At 35.9% G+C, this 24,492-nt stretch overlaps 1 protein-coding gene across 3 annotated transcripts in view; it reads left to right on the top strand.

Moving 5' to 3' along the window:
- Positions 1-20,541, top strand: part of CB1H4orf17 (chromosome B1 C4orf17 homolog) — a 36,389-nt gene extending 15,848 nt beyond the window's left edge. For 2 of the 3 annotated variants that reach the window (XM_045472076.1, XM_045472069.1), the window contains exons 4-9: positions 1,638-1,702; positions 6,974-7,117; positions 15,791-15,872; positions 17,289-17,475; positions 18,416-18,459; positions 20,167-20,541. In XM_045472076.1, coding sequence (XP_045328032.1) covers positions 1,638-1,702; positions 6,974-7,117; positions 15,791-15,872; positions 17,289-17,475; positions 18,416-18,459; positions 20,167-20,369 — 725 coding nt within the window. In that variant the 3' untranslated portion in view covers positions 20,370-20,541. The remainder of the gene's footprint in view (positions 1-1,637; positions 1,703-6,973; positions 7,118-15,790; positions 15,873-17,288; positions 17,476-18,415; positions 18,460-20,166) is intronic. The other variant, XM_045472087.1, reaches the window with a different exon arrangement.
- The last annotated feature ends 3,951 nt before the right edge of the window (positions 20,542-24,492 follow it).

Genomic DNA, 24,492 nt, shown 5'->3' with positions numbered 1-24,492 from the left:
TAGAGTACTTCCTATGTGATTCCATTCTAAGGTCTTCACGCTTGCTAACTCATTTCATCCTTTCAAAGAGTTCCTCTTCCTTCCTTTCTACTAGCAGTAGAGAATAAAGCCCACACATTCCACCTACTGTTGGGTGTTCCTTCCTATACCATAAAACCCAGAAACTTAACAGTTAGGTTTGCAAGAGCCCCCTAATGGGAGTTAAGTGTTGCCACCTGATCAGATGTATATTTCAGATGTGGGGCTAAGGTCATCGTTTTGGTTGCTGTCTGCTCTCAAGCATGACTGGAGACATGGGGTTTTCCTGTTACAATATCCCAGTGTTCAGATTCTGGATTTATGGGTGTCAGATGTCAAGTCAGCAGATACGGTGGCTTTCAGATTGCAGCATGTTCCAGTGCCTCATCTTTAGCCTCAGTGATGTGACAGCAACTCAAGTGTCAGTGGCATCCTGACTCCCCTCCCCCCCCCCCATAAAGGCTGTGCCCCCTGGTGGGCCAGGTGCAAGACGTTCTTGAAGTGATTTGTGAGGGTCAACGCCAGAGTTCACTGCTCCAGCCCTTCCAGTGATGTTGCAAATACCGCATTCCCTGTCTTATTTACATTTTTGCTTAAAATAGAGTGGTTTCTGTTTCCCCAAAGTGAACACTACCTTAATAGACCACCACCCATAACTTTGTTCTTCCTACTTCCTGTTCTCTTCTGGAGAGGTAACTTTACAATGGTTTTCTCTCTTCAGCTAGAACTAACAAATTCAGTTACTGTTGGGAATATGCACAACATCTTTGCATCTTTTAAGAAATTGTTTCTGTTGACTATGGCTTCAGTAAAAACGATAGCATTATTTACAGAGAATATAGCTTTATTTAAATTAATGCAAAATGAAATTAAGCAAATATTTAAATGGTTTAAAGTGATTTAGTTAGATGATGCTATGAAATGTGTAATGTTGAGAGACTGATGAAATAAGAAATATAATTAAAAATGTAATTATAACTCAATACACATCCTCTGCTTGTGGCCACAGGGCAAACAGCGCACCTATAATCTCTTTAATTAGGAAAAGTGACAGCTATATGGACAGGAAACAGAGAAAAACATGTTTTATATGAAATGTGCACTTTTAAAAATTAGTTTACCCAGATCAAGAAAATTCTTCTAGTCTTTCTTTATATCATCTTCCTGGGCATTGAATTACTTTTGTAAATATCAATATGCTTTAAAAAAATTTTTTTTATTAGTTTTTTTTTTTTTTTTTTTTTTTTTTGACAGGCAGAGAGAGACAGAGCGCATATGGGGAAGGGCAGAGAGAGAGGGAGACACAGAATCCAAAGCAGGCTTCAGGTTCTGAGCTGTCATCACAGAGCCTGATGTGGGGCCTGAACTCACGAACCGTGAGATCATGATCTGAGCCGAAGTCGGACACTCAACCGACTGAGCCACCCAGGCGCCCCTTAATATGCTTTTATTATGTTATTCTGGTATAACTCTACCTGCAAGTTTTTCAACAGATCCCTGAGTTGACTTTAATTAAAATCCAGATATACTCTCATTTATTTCAGCAACTGATGTATATGTTATGTGGTAGAATTTTTTTCTGTTTGATCTAAATATATATTTCTGCATCATCATTTCAGAGCCCTGCAGAAAAATCAGAGAGTGCTTCAAAACTTCCAGTGAGAATCCCTTAGCAATTAAAAAGGTAAAGAAACAACTATTTACAGTTACCTATTTAATTTGACTTCTGTCATTTCCTCTCCTTCTCTTCACATAACTTTCTGAAAAGGCACATTTCATAGTATCTTTAAGCTTTATTTAGGTGTAATTAACACAATATAAAATACACATATTTAGAGTATACAATTTGATGAATTTTGACAAATATATATCCACATCTGGGAAGCCACCACTGAAATCAAGAGAATGAACATACTAACCACTCCCACAAGTTTTCTCAAAACCCCAGCCCTGGCCCTCCCACATGCAAATATTTATCTGCTGTTGCTCAAAATTAGCATGCAATGTTTTAGGCTTTTATATAATGAAATTATATAATGAGTTATTTTTTTAAATATGGTTTCTTCTTCAGACTCTTAACTCTAAAGAACAAACTGATGGGTGGGGGTTGGTTAAAAAGGAGATGGGGATTAAGGAGTGCATAGATTGTGATGAGTGTCAGGTGATTATGGAAGTGTTGAATCACTATATTGTACACCTGAAACTAATGTTATACTGTATGTTAACTAACTGGAATTTAAATAAAAACAAAAAATGGTTTCTTTAACTCAGCATCAATATTTTAAGATTCATCCATGTTGTTATGTTCATCAGTAATTCATTCCTTTTTATTGCTGAGAAATATTCAATTGTATGGGTATCCCACAATTTGTATACGTGTTCACCCGTTGATGGACATTTAGTTTGTTTCCAATTTTTGCTGAAGCTGGTATGAACATTTGTGTACTCGTCTTTGTATGGATATATATTTTCTTTTCTCTTGGGTAAGTACATAGAAGTGGAATGATTGGGTCCTATAGCAGGTGTAGGTTAAAATTTTTAAGAAATTGCCAATGCATTTTTCCAAAGTGGTTTTACGATTTTACATTCCTGCCAGCAGTGTATGTTTCTTTTCCTCCACATCCTGCCAACACTTAGTATAGTTAGTATTTTATAATTTTAGCCAATCTAGTGGCTAATGGTATCTCATTAGCCAATGGTACCTCATTGTAGTTTTAATTTGCATTTCCCTGATGACTAGTGAGGTTGATATCTTTTCATGTTCTTACTTGCCATCCCTATATGGCATTTTTATGAGAAATGTGTGTTCAAATCTTTGCCCACATTGTAAATTGGGTTGCTGGACTTTTTATTATGAAGTTTTAAAGGTTCTTTATATATTTTAGGTAAAAATTCTTTTGTCACATATACATTTTGTAAATGTTTCTTCTAGTCTGATGGTTACTTTTTTTTGTAACAGTGACTTTTGAAGAACCAAAATTTAGAAGTTTGATGAAACCCAAATTTAAAATTTTTCTATCATAGTTTCAAATCCACATGATGTTTATCTCTCTGTTGTGTCTTATTGCAAAGACTAACCTCTAGCCCAATGTTGAGTAGAAGTGATGAAAGCAGATAACCATGTCTTGCACCTAATCATAGGAGAAAAGCTTATATTTTCACCATTGAATATGATGTCAGTTTACTTTATTTATAGATGCCCTTTATATGGCTGAGGAAGTTCTTTTCCATTTCTAGTGTCCTGAAGCTTTTATCAGAAATAGGAATTGGATTTTGTCAAATGCTTTCTCTGCATCTATTTGAGATGAGCATATTTTTCTTTTTTAATCTGTTAATATGGCGAATTGTTTTGGTTAACTTCCAAATGTTAAACTACCCTGGCATTTCTGGGGGGGAAAAACTCAGTTGGTCATGATGTGTTACCTTTTTATATATTTAATTTCATAAAACATTGTTTAACATTCTTGTGGCTATGTTCATAAGGAATACAATTTTGTAGTTTACTTGTAATGTCTTTCCTGGTTTTGACAGAGCGTATACTGGCTTCCTAGAATAAGTTGGGAACTTCTCTTTAAAATTCTGGGAGATTTTATGTAGAATTGGTGTTATTTCTTCCTTAGAAGTTTTGTAGAATTCATCAGTGAAGCCATCTGGGCCTGGAGTTTTCTTTGAGTCAAGATTTTTAACTACAAATTCAGTTTCTTATTTTCACAGATTTAGACCATTCAGGTTATGTTTCTTTAGTGAGTTTTGGTGGTTTATATTGTTCATAGAATTCGTCCGTTTCATCTAAGTTGTTGAATTTACTGATATGAGGTCATTCATAACATATCTTTTTAATGATTCTATGATCAGTAGAGATGTTTTGTGTCTCATTCCTGACACTGGGAATTTGTGTTTTCTTTTTTTCCTGATGTGTCTAGCTAGGTTTGTTAGTTTTATTGATTTTCTTAAAGAATCTTTTTTACAAAAAGAAAGTTCTTTTCTTAAAGAAGCTTTTTACAAAAAAAAAAAATTATGAAAAAAAAAAGAAGAAACTTTTGGGACACCTAGGTGGCTCAGTCAGTTAGGTGTCTGACTTCAGCTTGAGTTATGATCTCACAGTTTATGAGTTCGAGCACCGCATCGGGCTCTGTGCTGACAGCTCAGAGCCTGGAGCCTGTTTCAGATTCTGTGTCTCCCTCTTTCTCCCCTCCCTCACTCATGCTCTTTCTCTCTCTCAAAAATAAAATAAAACATTTTTTAAAAATTTTTAAAGAGAATAAGCTTTTCATTTTGTTGATGATACTTATTTTGATTTTTTTGTTTATTTTATTGATTTTTCATTTGTGTCTTTATATAAGATGAAAGCTTAGGTCATTGATTTCAGACATTTTTTCTTCCTAATATGAGCATGTATTAATATAATTTTTTTTAATAAACAGTGCTTTGGCTATATACCCCAAATTTTACAATGTTGAGTTTTCATTTTCAATCTGTTTAAAATACTTCCTAATTTCCTTTTTAATTTCTTCCCTATTGGTTACTTAAAATTATGTTATTTAATTTCCAAATATTTGGAGATGTCACAGATATCTTTATGTGATTGATTTCTAATTTAATTCCATTGCGGTGAGAGAGTATACTTTGTATACTTTGAAACTTTTTAAATTTATTGAAACTTGTTATATGGTCAAGAATATGGTCAATCTTGCTCAATTTTCCATGTACCCATAAAAAGAATGCTCACTCTGCTGTTGTTGGGTAGACTGTAATATAAGTATCAGTTATGTTGGTTGATACTCTCATTCAGGTCTTCTACAGCCTTACTGACTTAGCTGTCTGCTTTTCTCTATCACTTATTGAGAAAGAGGTGTTGAAATCCCTGACTATTGTTGTGGATTTCTATATTTCTCTTTTAATGCATATCAGTTTTTTTGGAGTCCCAGTGGCACAATTGGTTAGCACACAGTACTTATATCAGTTTTTAATCCTGTATTTTGAAGCTCTCTTATTAGAAGTATGACTATCTGGGTTTGTTATGTCCTTTTGATCAAATGACCCTTTTATCATTATACCATTACTAATTTCAATCCTCATAACATTCTTTGATTTGAAATCTATTTCATTATAGAACTTTCAGGTTTTCCATTTCTTCTTGAAGTGATTTTGGTTATGCAATTATTCATTGCATTGAAACATTCAGATTTATTGATAATGGTATACATAATAACCTTATATTATATTTTAAATATATGCAACATCTGTAAGATGTACCCTTTTACCTTTCAGTTTTGTTAATCTATGTCTTCGTTTTTCAACAGAAGTTTATCAGTTTTATTAGTATATCAAATAATTAATTTGGGGGGTTTTGTAGATCCTCTATGTTGTATCTTTCTTTTCCATTTTGTTAATTTATGTTACCTTTTCCTTCTTTCCATACATGTACTTTATTTTATTGTTCTTTATCTGACACCTTTGGTCTTTCTGATATATATATATTTTAGCTATAAATTCCTCTCTGAGGACTGCTTTCACTGCTTTTGTAATTTTTGCTATCAGCATTAATTTAAAATTTTTTCTAATTTGCACTATAATTTCTTTTTGCCTCATGACTTAGCTGCTGGATATTATGTATGAAAGTTATTTGTAGGAATCTGAAGCTTATGACAAAAGGACTTTTTTCCAAAGAGAACTTGGTGCTTGCTTCTGTAGGAACCCAGACGCCTTACCACCCTAGACCAACTTAAATGAAGTTCAAAGCTTGATCTCAGGTTGTATTTCTTCAAGGACCATTGCACTTCTAGGTCACCTTTACCTTCAGGGTGTAGTCCTGTGTTGGCCCTTATTTGGGTCCTGAGCTTTGAGTCTTGTCTTTCAGGCTTTCAGGACCTTTTAAGCTGTCACAAGAAAAGTTTTCACTCTTCAGGATCTGACAATGACCTCAGGCCACAAATGGCTACTGTACTCCCTACAACTCAGGCTTCTCACTTGCCCTTTATGTTGGCCTATTAATTCCTACTTTATTCACTCCTTGACAGCTTTAATTTTTTTTATTTTAATCTGCCTTTTTAGTTGTGTCCAGTGGGAGAGTTGAACCAAAAAAATATGTATTGTTATTCCCTAAAACAAGAAGTCTTTTTATATAATAAACTTTAACAGAAGAATGCATCTACATACGGTATAGCTTTACTTTCACTAAATGTCAATAGTTCAATATTGTTCTATCAATTCCAATCATCACAGTCCCCAGTTGTTGACATATTCAGCCACTTGCGTCTTTGTGTCTGAAATATCACTCACTTCTGAAGGTTAAAACCCTTTCTTAGAATAAGCACACAGATCTAAGGCTTCTATAACTCTTCTTGAACTTAAAGCTCTTCTAACCTTTTTAAAAAATTCTAAATTTCAGAGTACATTTACTTCCCAGAACAAGAAAGTAGCCTTTCTATTTCCTCTTCCAGTTAATCAAGGGAAGTAATTTAGTTGACCTCTAATTCTCTAGCTCTCAGTTGCTGTTCAGCAGAGCAAGGAGACAGCAGTTCACAACACGTAGTGTCTTCACAGACACTGCATGAAATCTTTTGAGTGTCTTCTTCCTGTCATGAAAGAGAAATCTTCCTAACTTAACAGAAAATCTCATGTGGTATCAGTTTGTTGTTATCTGGAGCAGCTAGATAAATAAAGTTTACACATCAAACATTTAAAAAGTATTATCTTGTTGTTTAACCAAGGGTTGAAACCAAGGGTTTAAAATGGCTTCACCAAAAGTAAATAATATCTCGCTATGTGTTCTGTATCTAAATGAAAATATTTGATAATTAGATTTTTAAGGGAAGGTTGAAACTAACCCCTCTTTACTTTTATGTATGCCTCTTATTTAGCTACAATATTTCTCATTCATTTTATATTCAACTTTCATAGAAAATGTGAGTGGATACAAATGCATATTGATTATATTATGCCTTTGATTTAGGAAGAAATTAAGGTAAAAAAGCCACTGTCACCTCCAAAGGCATGCTCTACTGCTGGCTCTTGTTCTTCAGAGGTGATGAGTACCAAGACCGACGTCAAAGAGAACACCATTTGCATACCAAACTATCTGGATCAGGAAATCAAAGTAAGAGGCAGATTTTTTAAATCCATAACTTAGGAACAGCATGAACATACAAAAAGTCACATTACTAACATCCTTAAAACTCTTTAGTGGCTCCCCCTTGACAACTGAATTGATTTAAAACCACTTAGCCTGAAATCCAGGGCCTACTTCTATTTTTATTTCCAGTTTTCTCCCTGGAATCCCGTCACTGTTATGGAAACCTAACCTTTGGTTTAGGCATAATGAAGAACTTGGCATTGGCTGAACAAGCTCAGCCCTGTTCTTCCCACGTTTCTCTTTATCATTCTTTAGCATTCTTCCCAATTCTTGAAAGGCACTACTTCTTGCCATTAGCTATATATTTCCTGTACATATTTTAAGGCAGAGATTCCTCCAATCAACATCCATCTCTCTCTTATCTGTGGAAAACTGTTTCCTCAAACCTACTCTGCCTGGGGTTATAAACTTAGTTATATTTATAGTAATATGTCATATCAGACTACTGGAAGGTTCTTTCCAGCCACAATTATCTCTGAGAATGACATATAATCAAGAATAAACCAATCAGCTGGTATCTGTTTTCCTTCTTTAGATCCTTTTGGTAACCTCCACATTGCCTCGCCATAAGACTCACTACAATAAATTAAAGGTGAAAATACCGTAATGACAACTTTGATAGCAGTTACAAATAAGTCTGTAGTAGCAATTACAAATAGCAGAGCATGTTATTAGGGTTATTATTGAATAATCCTGATAAGGAACTATTTTAAAAATAAAGCATAACAGTGGCATTGGGTATAATTATGCTGATGATTAAAATTGGGAAGGAAAATAAAAGGAAGGGAGGAGAAGAGGATAGAGTATCTGAAGACATGCGTTGTGGTTATACATGATTTCCTGATGATTCTGGCTAAAGACTTTCTATTTATATAGAGTCTTCAGAATCACTGTCTGTCTACCCACTACCGTCTGGCACCATAGATCCTCTAAAATTCGCTCATTTCCACCCTTAGGGACTTTCCCTCTCCTTGATCCTCTCAGTGGTCACCTTCTACTCATTAAAATCTCAGTTTAAATATCACTTAAAAATACTTTCCCTGACCATCCAAAGTCACTATCTAGTCACTCTCTATACTATTACTCTTTGTTATTTTTTGCATAACGCATGCCCTATGTGATATGTTTCTATTTATCTGTTTCAGTACTGTCTCTGCTTCCTTGCTCCACTCACACCAAAATTTAAGTCTTATGGATCTCATACTCATCTGTCTTGGTTACTGCTTTATCTTCTGTGCCTAGATAAGTGCTGGGCACCTAGTAATTATTAAGTGAGTATTTATTGAATGTTGAATATAAACATTAAAAAGAAAAGTTCTACCAAGATCAAAGTGGAACTGTAGAAAATCAGCTAACTATATAGGTCCTCAACTCAACCAAATGATAAACTGAGTACAGTTTTAGTAAGACTGTCTTCCTTCTTTATGCACATCAAATAATAGACCAGCAACATGATCTTATAGAACTGGGCTTTTGGGCATCTATTTAAAAAGCCTTCCTCTCAAATGCATCTTCTACCTCACAGATTTTGACTTAACTGGACATTAATACAAAATCTACTAAAATGTACTCTTTGAAAGAAGGCATCCTGTCTGTCTTGTTCACAACTGATTCCTCAGCACTCATCACTTTGCTTGAAAACTATTAACTGGCACACACAGCATGGCATTTTATCTAACAGTTGGTGGCTATTTGTTAAATAAATGAAAAGAGAGGGAGTAAAGTGAGAAAATAGGTCTTACCAAAGTTTTTTGGCTTGTATAAATGAGTCCTAAAAATAAATCTCATCTTGGTGGTATTCCAACCTTCCATGCTTTCAAAAAAAAAAAAAAATCTGAAATATCTTCCAATTTCCTACTATCCAAGCTGGTAACTCTGAATGGCCATGAAGTCAAGAAATGTTTGTGCAAGCGTGTGTATGAAAGACTGTACAGTTTTACAATTATTACTTTACGGGAAAAGAAAAACAGAACGCTGTGTCTGTTCATATCTCGTTTTTAGATTTCCTCCTCAAAATCTCGAATTTATAGAAATAAGTCTCTTTACTATTGGCACAAAAAGCCTGCCAAACACATTCATTTACTTTACAAATATCTAATATCAATGACAAAATACTAGAGTTTGGGGATATAGCTCATTCCTTCACTCACATAGGTTATGAGAGAGATTGTGCAGGTGTTGTTAAGAACATATAGGAGGAGATTTTGGAGCTGAGAGAGTCTTCAAGGGGAAAGAAACGTAAAGAATGTTTAAGACATAATTAGAAGATGAAGAAGTATGGAAGAGATCATTCTCAGACAAGAGACCTTCATATCTAAAGGCTAAGAGGTGAGAGCACTGTTTATTCAAGGAATTAAAAACAATATGGCTGATGCAGAGTGCAGGGAGAAAGCTGCAAGAGATGAGGTTGGAGACTTATGCAGAGACCAGAAATAAAGGATATTATAAGCCATATTGAAATGTTCAGATTCATCTGAAGTACTATGGAAAGGTAGAGTAAAATTTTAAACACTGAGTTATACTGAAATTACTTTGTAAGTATAAGAATTAAAAGGTCAGATTGTACTTTAGAAAAATCACTCTAGATACAACATGCAGAATTAATTTGGAAGGGGGAGGCAAAATTGCAAGGGAGGTACTGTGCTTCCAAAATGTTAGGTTAATTCCAAGACTTAGCTTCCTGCTGTAAACAACTATATAACCGGGAAAAATACATGAACAAACTATTTTCAAGCATTAGGCAACAGACAGTGTAGATTTATGATGGTTGATAGAAAGAAGGGAAACCATTGAGATGATCTCCACTTTCAACCTAGATTTCAGCCTGGACTTACTCCTAATCATGGCACAGAGAGGGGGAAGCCTAAACAGAACAATAACAGAAGTAACAGCTTCACTAGGTAGAGAAAAAAGAGTTTAGAGCTTGAGGACTCTGAAGTGGCTGGAATTTACAAATAAGATACTAAAGAGGAGGAATCTGTGGAGAGAATAAGCTCCAGAAATCTGTATAGGGTTCCACAAGTCTTTAGTTCAGTATAAGTTACATATGCACAGGATGATATTCTGAGACCTGGAAGAAGAGAGCTAGTGGGAAGTAGGACATTGCTTAGAGATGCTGGCGTTCTGGTCTGCCAGAGTGGAGAGACCTTACTGAACACACCAGGAACTCAACTGAAACCCCAGAAAGTCACACCTGAAAAGAGAGTAGGGTACTCTAGCCCTCAGTAGGGGCTACTCTAGATCTATAACCTCAAATCCTAAAATCAGGATTTAGCAGACCAAATTCACCCAACAATATATTAGGTACCATCGAAAAAAAACTCAATGAAAAGAAATCAGGAGGATTCCATAAAGTACATATTCTACTTCCTCTCACTGAAAGGAGAATTATATTCTCTCAAAGTTGATCACTGAGAGATCTATAAATTAGAAGAAGCTGGGAGCAATGTGCGATCACCATATCGATGAAAAACCCATTAGAGGCAGAGTGGCCTAGGGAATACCATAGGGCTTTTTTTTCTTTTTTTTGCCATGGTCATTGATTTATTGTGAAATTAGGAGCAAATTTATACTCTCTTCTAGTATATTGCATTATTGAGGACAAAAATCTTAATAATATAACAAAGTTCAATACAGGGCAGTGGATTTTTCTGCCCTTTAATTTCAATTCTGTATCTCCAGCATCTACATCAATAACAAACACAAATATCTGTTGAATTAATAATACTTCAAGAAATATTTCAGTTGATAAATCTTTAGCCAGACTCATCAAGAAAAAAAGAGAAAGGATTCAAATAAGTGAAATCAGAAATGAAAGAGAAGAAATAACAACTGACACCACAGAAATACAAAAAATTATATGAGAATACTGTGAAAATTTATATGCCAACAAATTGGATAATGTAGAAGAAATGGATAAATTCCTAGAAACATACAATCTTTCAAAACTGAACCAGGAAGCAAAATAGAAAATTTGAACAGACTGATTACTACTAACAAAATTGAATCCGTAATAAAAAAATCTCCCCACAAATGAAAGTCCAAGACCAGATGGCTTCACAGATTAATTCTGCCAAACATTTAAAGAAGAGTTAATACCTTTTCTTCTTAAACTATTCCAAAAAATAAAATAGGGAGGAAAATTTCCAAATTCATTTTATGAGGCCAGAATTACCCTGATGCCAAAATCAGACAAAGGCACTACAAAAAAAAAAAAAAAAAAAAAAAATTACAGGCAATATCTTTGATGAACACACATGTAAAATTCCTCAACAAAATATTAGCAAACCAAATTCAACAACACATCAAAAGGACCATTCACTATGATCAAGTGGGATTTATTCTATAGATGCAAAGGTTGTTCCGTATTTGCAAATCAATGCAATATATTACATTAACAAGAGTAAGGATAAAAACCATATGATCATCTCAATAGATTTAGAAAAAGGTTTTGACAAAATACAGCATCAATCTGTGATTAAAAACTCTCAACAAAACTACATTGGGGAACATACCCCAATGTAATAAAGGCCACATATGAAAAACCCACAGCTAACAAAATACTCAATGGTGAAAAACTGAAACTTTTCCTCTAAGATCAAGAATAAGACAAGGATGGCCACTCTCACCACTTTTACTCAACATAGTGCTGGAAGTCCTAGTGGCAGCAATCAGCAAGAAGTGAAATAAAACACATCCAGATTGGTAAGGAAAAAGAAAAAGTTCCACTAGTTGCAGATGGCATGATACTATATACCCTTAAACACTCCACCAAAAAACTATTAGAACTAATCAATGAATTCAGTAGAGTCACAGCATACAAAATTAACATACAAAAATCACCTTCTAGTACAAGGTATCAGAAAAAGAAATTAAGAAATCAATCCCATTTATAATTGCACCAAAAATAATAAAATACCTAGGGATAAATTTAACCAAGGAGGTGAAAGAGCTATACTCTGAAACTATAAGACACTGATGAAAGAAATTGACAAAAACAATAGAAAGATATTCTATGCTCATGGATTGGAAGAATTAATATTGCTAAAAATGTCGATAGTACCTAAAGCAATCTACAGATTCATTGCAATCCTTATCAAAATACCAAAAACATTCTTCACAGAACTAGAACAAATAATACTAGAATCTTATGGAACCACAAAAGACCCTGCATAGTCAAAGCAATCTTGGGAAATAACTAATCTGGAGGTATAACACAATCCCAGATTTCAAGACATATCACATAGCTATGGTAATCAAAACAGTATGGTTCTGGCACAGAAATAGATACATAGATCAATAGTACAGGATAGAGAGCCCAGAAATAAACCCATGCTTATATGGCCCGTTAAGCTATGACCAAGGAGGCAAGAATATACAATGGGGATAAGACAGTCTCTTCAACAAATTGTACTGGGAAAACTGGATAACAACATGAAAAACAGAGAAATGGGGCCACTTTCTTACACCACAGACAAACATATACTCAAAATGGATTAAAAACCAAAATGTGAGACCTGAAATAATAAAACTCCTAAAAGGAAGCATAGGCCGTAATCTCTTAGACATTGGCTTTAGCAATATATTTATGGATATGTCTCCTCATGGAAGGAGGACAAAAGCAAAAGACAAAAGCAAAAATAAACTACTGGGGCTACACCAAAATAAAACGCTTTTGCACAGCAATGGAAACCATCCACAAAACAAAAAGGCAACCTAATGAATGGGAAAATATATTTGCAAATGATATATCCAATAAAGGGTTAATATCCAAAATATATAGAGAACATATACAACTCAACATCAAAAAGCCAAACAATGCAATTACAAAACTGACAGAGGAGGGGCACCTGTTAATCGTCCAACTCTTGATTTTGGCTCAGGTCAAGATTTCACAGTTGTGAGATCGAGCCCCATGTCAGGCTCCATGTGAAGCCTGCTTGTGATATTCTCTCTCTCTCTCTCTCTGTTTGTGTGTGTGTGTGTGTGTGTGTGTGTGTGTGTGTGTGTGTGTCTGTCTGTCTCTGTCCTTCCCACACTTTCTCTTTCCCTCTCTCTCAAAAATAAATAAACATTAAAAACAAATGAACAAAAAACCAAAGAGCACATGGCTTAAAAATGTTGGAGAAAAAGTAAATGTAAATTTACTTTACATATCTGGTAAAAATATATTATTAAAAAAATGTGCAGAGGGAGGTGCCTGGGTGGCTCAGTTGCTTAAGCGTCCGACTTCAGCTCAGGTCACGATCTCACATTCATGAGTTCGAGCCCCCCCATCGGGCTCTGTGCTGACAGCTCAGAGCCTGGAGCCTGCTTCAGATTCTGTCTCCCTCTCTCTCTGCCCCTCCCCTACTCTCTCTCTCTCTCTCTCTCTTTCTCAAAAATAAATAAACATTTAAAAAAATGTCAGAGGATCTGAACTGACATTTTTCCAAAGATGGCCAATAGACATATGGAAATGTGCTCAGTATCACTCATCATCAGTGAAACACAAATCAAAACCACAATGAGATATCACCTCACACCTGTCAGAATGGCTGGTATCAAAAAGGCAATAATAACAAGTGTTGGTGAGGATGTGGAGAAAGGAGAATGCCTGTACACTGTTAGTGGGAATGCAAATTGGTGCAGCTACTGTGAAGAACAGTATGGAGTTTCCTCAAAAAATTAAAAATTGGAAATACCATATGATCCAGTAATTCCACTACCCAAAGAAAATGAAAACAGTAATTCAAAAAGATGTACACACCCCTATGTTCATTGCAGCATTATTCACCATAGCAAAGATATGGAAGCCACTCCAGTGTCCATTGATAGATAAATGGATGAAGAAGATACATATATACATACATACACACCATATCTTATACGTACATACATATACATATATACAATGGACTGTTGTTTCATGATAAAAAAGTGTGAGATTGTGCCATTTGTGACAACATGGATGGACCCAGAGGGTATTACGCTAAGTGAATAAATCAGACAAAGAAAGAAAATACCATATGATTTCACTTACATATGGAATATGAAAAACAAAACAAATGAACAAACAAAACAGACTCTTTTTTGGTTAAAAATGTTTTAATGTTTATTTACTTTTAAGAGAGAGAGACGGAGTGTGAGTGGGGGAGGGGCAGAGAGAGGGGGAAACACAGAATCTGAATCAGGCTCCAGGCTCTGAGCTGTCAGCACAGAGCCCGACTCGGGGCTCAAACTCAGGAACCATGAGATCATGACCTGAGCTGAAGTCGGACGCTCAACTGACTGAGCCACCCAGGTGCCCCCAAACAGACTCTGAAATACAGAGAACTGGTAGTTGCCAGGGGGTAAGTGGGTAAGGGGATGGGCAAAATAGGTGAAGACGATTAAGAAATACAAACTTCCAGTTATAAAATAAATAAGTCATGGAGATAAAAAGTACAGCATAGGGATTGTAGCCAACAATATTATAATAATGTTGCATGGTGCCTACATTAATTTGGTGAGCTTCGAGTAACGTATAGAACTGTCAAATCACTATGTTGTACACCATGTTGTATTGTATGTCAACTATACCTCAATAATAAATTTTAAAAAAAGGAAAGATTTCAGGCACGCTAGGGAAAAGGATGTTGCAGAAGCTCAAGCAAGAATTGATGATAGTTTAGACTGGGCCAAGGGTGTGGAGATAAGAAGAAATGGAGAGGTTTGAGAAACATTTAGAAGAAAGAATTTACTGAACTTGTTGTCTGGCAGCATACTTTAGATGCAAGGGAGTCATCCAGGATGAATCTCAGGGTCTGGCTTGGACATATATTCAGTGTATGCCAGAGCTGTCCATCGAGGTAAGGGAACCAGGAGGAACCAAGTGTGGAGCAGGTTTTAGAAAGAAGAAGATGGGTTTAGTTTTAGATAATTTGGGTTCAAAGTATCTATAGTATATCTAGGTGGATACATTTGGTAGGCAGCTGGATACATAGGACTGAATTTCAGATATGTCTAAATTCTAAGAACAGACACAATTTAGAATCAAACTGGAAACATCATTACTTGTGCTTAAAGTTTTGTACTTTAATGCTTATAGCCCATTTTTATTAGAATTATTTCATATATTTATCTCCTCTATCTTCCACATTTCAGATCCTAGCTCCGAATTTAAAACACACACACACACACACACACACACGTCAAGGAAGGATACTGACTGCCAAAAGTGAATTATATTCCTAGCCCATTGGACCAACCACTGTGTTCAGGGAACTGAGAAAAATGACTCCAGCTAGATTCACCCACTACGGTACAGCAGGGATACAGTTGTGTGACTGGAAAATCCCAATTAGAACCCCATGGTGCAGTGGGAAAGGATCCATTCCCCAAAAAGAAGGAAAGTGAATTGCCCCTCCGGAAGATGTGGATACTGAGCAGACAAAACAAAAGGAACACTGTATTACCTAACCCAAACTATTACTTGTATTGATTTTTTGTTTGTTTTCTCTTTGAAATCTGGTTCCCAGGCTAAAATCTCAATTGATTTAATTGAGCAGTGGGTACAGAGTGACATTTGGGCGATAAGATTGTGGAGACAGTAAAGGAAATCTTGTAACACTTACACCATTTATTTGCTCACTCTGTAATTCTAATATTCTCTGTCAGATTCTGGCAAAGCTCTGTAACGTTTTACGTACTGATTCCCTGGCGGAAGTTCTACAGTGGCTGGTTCATGCCAGCACAAAAGGTGAGATTAAAATAAGCATTTGCAAACACTGGGCTTAGTTTATTGTCAGAAAGTGTGAATGCGCCAATATATGAAGTTTTCTACCTTGGATTTGCAAAGATAATGTTGCAATATTATTTCCCTAGTACTTCGGTATCAGAGTCTCTGTAGTCCTCTATAACTGACTGTATGCAACTGGTCACTCAGTGACCCCAAATTTGGTATGCCCCACATTAAACTGCTTTGGGTGGTGTGAAACACGTGTGTCCAGGGCTGGCTTGTGCTTCTTCTCCTAAGTCCATACACCGAGGTGTCTCCCTGAGTACATTTTCTGGCCTACCGTGAACCATGAACACACAGCCTGTTTCCTTTCTCTGGTATGGGTGGCTATTGCACAGCCTTCCAAGTTCTAGATTCTAACAGCTCTGCCAGTTCCCCACCCAAATCATCAACTCAGTCATCTCTCAGCCTCCTTTTGGGCCTGTGTGGCCTGTTCCATGAAAACATATGCCAGTCCCATGTGGGCCAGCCATAAATAGCATAGAGTGGCTTCCCTCAAACCTAGGTCGTCATCAGATTGAGGCAAAACTTCTGAGGTGGGCAGGGCCTGCGAATTTGCATTTCTAACAAGTTCCTAGGTGGTGATAATGCTGGTCTGGGGGCTACTTTTTGAGAATCTGCACCAATAAAAGTTAGGAAATATGGATGTGTTAGAGATAGACTAATATTCTTAAATGGGGAGAATTTTGGCAATAGTACTTTACCCAGGAATTTAAGACTACTTGGCAAGCAATTAAGAAGTATTTGGGGGCAAGGAGTCTTTGATTATTATTTTTTCTTTTTAAGAATGTAACTTAAAAATATACACAAGTAATTAAGTACTTATTGTTGAGGGGAAAAACCCAAATGAACCAGAAAAAAAATATGAGAAAGGAAGAATAATAATCAATAAAATCATCACACACATCATTTCAGTGACTACTTTGGTAAATATCTTTATAGACATAACTATTTACTACTTAACTATTAGTCTGTAATTAATTAATTATATTGTACTTAATTAATTATATTGTACTTAATTAATTAATTAATTATATTGTACTTATTTTGTGTCGATATGCTTTCTTTTATTTGGCAGCAGCCTGAAAGGCTGGGTTTTGTACTCAATATTCAAAAAGAATTCCACTGCCATTCAGGGACAAGTGCCTCAGTGAGCTGACAGCTCGGGGGACTCTATAGTATCACAGGTCAATAGAAATCAGGTTGATGTGAACCAATTTTTCTGCAGAAACCTTGACTCATGAATAAATGCCTACTTGGAAAACAGATTACCATACCAGCCTTTCACGCTAGAGTGCTGGATAAAAGAACCAATCCTGCGTTTCTAGTCAACATGATAATTATAACCTTTATGCCTCCCCCTGTTCTTTAAATCAGAAAAAGAGTGGATCTCAGCTTTGATTCATGCTGAAATGGCTGAGATAAATTTGTTGACTCAACGAAGAAACATCTCAGCAGAACTAGCAACAGAGAGTAGGAAGCCACCCAAAGTTAAATCGCCCCCAAATTCACCTGCAAAATCTAAAGTACTGACCAAATCGAGGGAAAGACAGCAACCAACCAGGTAACTAGATATAATGGCTAAGTAGATATGGTACAGAAAGATTTTCAGCTTTCTTTTTGTTACCTTTCAAAACACTAAACATTCTGATGTTTTAAGTATCCTCTTTATTCAGCAGGGGACCACCATGTGTATTTATTTTCCTTCATTTTCATAAATGTAATATGATAATTATTCTAAATCCTATTTTAGCCACCCAGACATCTAAGAAAATGTAGTTTTTTTATTTGCCCTAAAAATGGAAGCAATAAAGAAAACAGAAATTGTATTATTATTATTGTATATTTTGTTGAATGCATATCACACAAGTATCACTTTTTTTGTGTGTGTGTAGAACAATGCTACATTAAAATAAATTGCTTCAATTAATTTCTCTGGCACACTCCTGGAGGCTGCTAGAGGGAAAAATAACTACTACAGCAACTGTAAATTATTTTAGTAGAAATTTTTCTTAAACCTTATAATTTCAATGACAGAAGAAAATACATATTTATGTGTAATACCATGGTGAAAGAATGTGGTAAGATGTTATTTAAGTCGGGAGAGAAAGTCTTGTTACTTTAAAATTAAAAGTTGGGTAAAACTTAAACTGAGAAACAATAAATATTCAAAACCCAAGTCACTTTAAAAATGTTTGAGACGGAGCAAAGTTCTGTATTGCAAGTTGTCTCCACTTTAAAGTTTCCATAAAGTTGGAAACTGGGAAATAGGATCAGTCTTTCTACCTTAGTGAATAATATATGATGTACTGTTTAGATATGACTCAAAGTCAGAAGAATTTCTCATTGGAAAGTACCTTTAATACTGTCTACATTGAAAAACAAAGAATTGGGATAAAATATTTAAGATACATATATACTTAGCTTACTGATCATAGTGCAGTCTATAGAAAATACTTGTTTGTATCTGTGAATTTCATTTTCTATTTCTCCATTTGATTTAGAGTGTCAAGTCAAGGATCTGAAGGAAATAAGGAAGTACCAAAAGGTTAAGTACAGTTTGTGATACTCAGTTGGTATAGAGAAACCAATAAGTATCTACCTAACTATTTAGGGACACAGACAAGGACAGGGACCTATGGTTTTAAAAGCAGTGCAATACCATAATGATTTCCAATTACTCTTAAGGGACAGGGTGTGCTGAATTTCTCATTGAGATAAATTTGACATAAACTTAACTTTGTTTTGAAAGGCAAAGTGCCTCATCAGGGACAGACACTCTAAGAAACAAGACAGCAGGATACATAGGTTTGGTCTGGCCAATCCAGGAGAGGCCCTGCACTGACCTAACAAAAGGACAGTGATCTCAGGGTTTGGCTTCTTCATAGGTTAACTGTGAAGCTAAGTGATTTTAACTAGAAACCAAGTCAACCATAGAAAACAGTAAAATGGCTATCAGCCACAAGCAGATGCTTTATGAGACAGCTGAAAAACAATAGAGAGGAGTAGTTCTCTGTCCCAGCCACACCCTACAGTTTGGACCAACAAGAATCAAGAGTTGTAGAATGTCCTACTTCGGTTCAGAATAGCCCAACTGAAACATCCCTGTGGGTTTGGCAGCTCCTAACTTAAAACAAGTGTAGCAACGATGACTATAGAGAAAAGACCAGGAGGAGTATGTCTATCTATAAGCCTCAAACAAAAGTCTGTCCTGTTATATCTACAAGTTTCCCTTATACCAAGAATGATATGGTAATCAGAGTTCTTTGAGCTCACTCTAAACCCCAGCGGCTTTTGTTAGGGTTAACACCAAAGAGGGCCCATGTGTTAATAGGCAATAAGAAATAAAACTTAGAAGTTAGAAAATACTCCCTTATACTGACATGCCAAGGATGGTCTATTGTATCTGATTCCTACCAAACTCCTCACCCTAAGACCACAAAGTCATGACAGTGATGGTTTCTATTACTCTGCTTTACGTCTTACCTGTTGGCCCCAAATATATTTTACCATATCTAGATATTTGGAAAACTTTTGTATAGAAGCCCCAATCATACTTGTCTCCAGGGGTGATAGTCAACATCTCCCCAAATCCTTATTCTGGCTTCGGTTTGACCATATATAGGTCTTGGGAAGCTCTTATGAATACAATTGACTTGTTTTAATCTGCTTATCTATTTTCTTTTTTTGTCTTTCAAAACCATAGATCCTTTTCCTTCCTCCCACTGTTCCCATTCTTACCTATCACCTCTACAGATCACTAATTCTAATTAATTCCTACCAAAATAATGTTTGATTTTAAGAGGATAGAACATATCCTGCATGTTATAGAAAATATTGCTCATTAAAAATGAGCAGGGGCGCCTGGGTGGCGCAGTCGGTTAAGCGTCCGACTTCAGCCAGGTCACGATCTCGCGGTCCGTGAGTTCGAGCCCCGCGTCGGGCTCTGGGCTGATGGCTCAGAGCCTGGAGCCTGTTTCCGATTCTGTGTCTCCCTCTCTCTGACCCTCCCCCGTTCATGCTCTGTCTCTCTCTGTCCCAAAAAAAATAAATAAACGTTGAAAAAAAAAATTAAAAAAAAAATGAGCAGGTAGTAAGAAAGATGAGACTGGGTTCTTTTATGAATGTTGGGTATATTTGATTCGCCTAAACTTCATATAGTTTTTTTTTTTTTTTATGTCATTTGCTACTAAAACACGGCAGAAGCTATATTTATGTCTCAATTTTGGCCTTATTTAGACTTTTTCTATTTCAGAGGCTGAACACAGGCCTCCATTTTTTATAAGAAGAAATAAGATGAAAATGCCCATTGCAGAATATTTCAGCAGACCAAAGTCTCCTCCCAGGCCTAAAACTCAGGAAAGCATATCAACAAAACCAATGTCAGCAAGAAGTATACACCAAGGATGCACTCTCTCTCCCCAGAGAGCATTTTATCCTTTAACATCCCAAAGGTAGAAATTCTGGACTGCGCTATTTCTTTCACAAACATGATCTTCACTCCATTACAACATCAAATTATTTTTTTAAAATATTTTGGTATCAAAGAATCAATAACTCCTCTATTTGGTGGCACATGTTCAAAGCACCTGTGCATAATGCTACTAAATAAATATTAATGGAGACAGTATTTCTATTTGTGGTTAATTTTAGCATGATATGTAAAAGATGTATGTTAATTTATATACCATATTTCTAGTCTTACACTAATTGCATTAATACATATGCTCAGGGCCCTGATGCTAGAAAAAAACATCCATAACAGAATTAGGCAGCTACAATTTGACACATCCTCCAAACTCTTGATAGAGGAAAAACAAAAACAAAAACAGAATTTTAACATCTGAGCTACTTTTCACAATCTATAGTGTTTCATTGTTGTTGGAGCACTGAATGAATTCCACGGTGATTATGAAAAAATAATGACCTTCTCCCAAAAAAGACATAAAAATTATCACTAATTTATGAGCCAGAAAGGAACTAGTTTCTACTCATTGCTAATTGTGAATGACGTTAACAAATTTACTAATATTTAACTTTTTTACATTTTTAAAATAAACCACTCCTGGGCCATAGCTATTATTCTTTCAGTGTATTACTGGATTCTATCTACCAGTTAGCCAATCTTTTAGAATGCTGCATCGATATTCAAGAGATACTATAAATTTTGTGTATGTGTGCATGTGTTGTGCAATCTTAATGACAACATTTATATCACATTTATTGTGTGTCAGGAATCATTCTAAACACTGTAGATACAGTAACATTTACTTTTCACAATAACTATTTGAGATAGCTACTATTGCTGTTTTCTCTCTCTCTCTCTCTCTTTTTTTACAAGAAAACTGAGGTGCAGAGTTGTACTCATTGGGATAGGGTAAACAGTTGTAATAATTGTCATCTTTAAAATACAGAAGAGGATTATTTCTCACATAAGAGTTCAAAGTGTGTGTTGTTAGGTGACTGCTTTACTTGGTGATTCAGGGGCCCAGGATCCTTCCATCTTGGCTCAACCATCACCCAGGGTTTCACTGCCAAATGCATCCTACTAGCAAAAGAGGAAAAGGAGAGTGGAGGAGAATTTTAATTTCCTACGGCTGCTTTAATAAATTACCACATATGGTATCTGTCTTTCTCTGTAGGTTTTCACTCTTATGTGGATCCTGAGAAACTTAACAGAAGACCATGGGTGAGGGGGAGAAAAAAAAAAGAGAGGGAGGGAGCCAAACCATAAGAAACTCTTAAAAACTGAGGACAATCTGAGGGTTGATGGGGGTGGGAGGCAGGGGAGGGTGGGTGATGGGCATTGAGGAGGGCACCTGTTGGGATGAGCACTGGGTGTTGTATGGAAACCAGTTTGACAATAAATTTCATATTAAACTAACTAGCTAACTAAATAAATAAATTACCACAAACTTCGTGGCTTAAATCAATACAAATCTAATCTCTTACAAATCTGGGGGCACAGGTCGGAAATGAATCTCACTGGGCTGAAATCAAGGTGTTGGCAGGGCTATATTCCTTTTGGAGGCTTTAAGGAAGAGTCTGTTTCTTTTTTTCAACTTTTTTAGTGTTTGTTTATTTTTGACAGAGAGAGAGACAGAATGCGAGCAGGGGAGGAGCAGAGAGGGAAGACAGAATCTAAAGCAGGCTCCAGGTTCTGAGCCGTCAGCACAGAGCCCAATGCGGGGCTCAAACCCACCAGCCATGAGAGCCTGATCTGAGCTGAAGTCAGATGCTCAACCAACTGAGCCACCCAGGCGCCCTGGGGGAGAATCTCTTTCTTTGCTTTTTCCAACTTCTAGAGGTTACCTACATTCCTTGACTCCTGAATCCCTTCTATCTTTAGCACCAGCAATGGCCAGTTGAACCTTTCTCACAATACATCTCTCTGACACTGATTTTCTGCCCCCTTCTTCTACTGTTAAGGACCCTGTGATTACATTGGCCCTGCCAGTTATCCAACTTATCCAAGATAATCTTATTTAAGGTCAAATGATTAGCAATTTAATTTCCCCTTACCGTGTAACTTCGCAGGTTCCAGGGATTAGGATCGTGACAGGACATTATTCTGCCTTGCACAAGGAGGGTACAACTGCTTAAAGTGTTGGCCTTGAAATGGCAAACATCACTTCTAGTCACATCCCATGGTTGGAAAACAGTCTAGCTGAAAGAGGGCTGATAAAATTCTTAAGCAGGAATCCTAGTCTAGTTACAACTATATTCTATGGAAAGGAAAGTTGAATTTTGGTGGACAGTTAAATCTCTGACAGAAAGGTTTAGTGACTGACTGAGAGTGTGGCTGGAACTTGTATGCTTAACCACTAGGCACTACTGATATGTAACAAACCATACTCACTTCATAAAATTAATATCAAAGCTTTTTCTCTTTTTCTTGTTATAGAGAGGTTTCAATAGCACTGCACATTCCTTTTCCTTGAAAACGTAGTGAAATTCTTCTATTGGACCTATCAGGTGTTGGGGGATGGTAGCCCTTTAATAATTTTATTCCTTCTATGGTAACTGGTCTGTTTATATTTTCTGTATTTTGGAGGACCAGTTTTGGAGATTTTAATTTTCTTAGAAAATTAAGCATTTCGTCCACATTTCCAAATTTATCTTCATAGAATTGAGGCAGATTTGAACTAATTCTAAATTCCTTGCTCTGTTTATTCTGAAATCTCATTTAAAAAAAAAATTTTTTTTTAACGTTTATTTATTTTTGAGACAGAGAGAGACAGAGCATGAACAGGGGAGGGGCAGAGAGAGAGGGAGACACAGAATCGGAAACGGGCTCCAGGCTCTGAGTGGTCAGCACAGAGCCTGACGTGGGGCTCGAACTCACGGACCATGAGATCATGACCTGAGCTGAAGTCGGACACTTAACCGACTGAGCCACCCAGGCGCCCCTGAAATCTCACTTTTATGTATTTGTATTTTTTATTCAGTTAGCTAATGACTTTTTACATTTTATTGTCATTTTCAAAAAAAATCAGCTGAATTTAGTGCTTTGTTCCACAATGTTCCTATATCTATTTCATTAATATCTCCTTTCATTCTTTATTTTAGTTTCTTTAGGTTAATTACTATTCTAATGTCTTGAGTTGGATGTTATTAATATAGGTATATTCATTCATTCTCATGTATTAGCATAAGTTTTTAAGATGACAAAACTCAACACCCTTCATGATTAAAATAATGAATAAACCAGGAACAGAAGGAAACTACCTCGACATAAAAAGAGCCATATATTAAAAGCCCACAGCTAACATTGTATTCAATAGGGGAAACACTGAAATATTTTGCTATATGATCAGAAATAAGTCAGGGATGCCCACTCTCACCATACTTCTATTCATTATAGTATTGGCACTTCTAGTCAGAGCAATCAGATAAGAAAAAGAAATAAAAGGTAAAAAAAAAAAAAAAAAGAATTGGAAAAGAAGAAAATTAAAATGATCTCTGTTTGCACATGACATGCTATTATTTGTAGAAAACTAAAGATTATACACACACACACACACACACACACACACACCTATTAGAGCTAATAAACAAATTCAGCAAAGTTGATGATATAAAAATCAATTGCATTCCTGTACACCAATAATGACCAATTCAAAAAGAAAATTTAAAAAACCTATTTACTATCCAATATCAATCCAATTGAAATTGGATTGAAAAACAATATTGCTAAAATGTCCACACTATCCAAAAATATCTACAGATTCAATGCAATTGCTATCAAAATACCAAAGACAATTCTTGCAGAAATAGAAAAAAAAAAAAATCCTAAAATTCATATGGAATCTCAAGGGACCTTAAATAACCAAAACAATCTTGAAAAAGAAAAAAGTTGGAAGCCTCATATTCCCAGATTTCAAAACATGCTACAAAGCAACAGCAATTAAGATAGGTTCCGAAATAAAGACAGAAATATAGGCCAATGGAACAGAATAGAGAGCTCAGAAATAAACCTTTGCATTTATGACCAAGTGATTCTCAACACATATGTCAAGACTACACAGTTGGGAAAGTACTGTCTTCAACAAAGGGTGTTAGGAAAACTGGATTCCACATA

Source organism: Leopardus geoffroyi, chromosome B1 (assembly GCF_018350155.1).
Source record: "Leopardus geoffroyi isolate Oge1 chromosome B1, O.geoffroyi_Oge1_pat1.0, whole genome shotgun sequence".
Classification (NCBI taxonomy): Eukaryota; Metazoa; Chordata; class Mammalia; order Carnivora; family Felidae; genus Leopardus; species Leopardus geoffroyi.
This window is presented reverse-complemented; position numbering and strand designations above follow the sequence as displayed.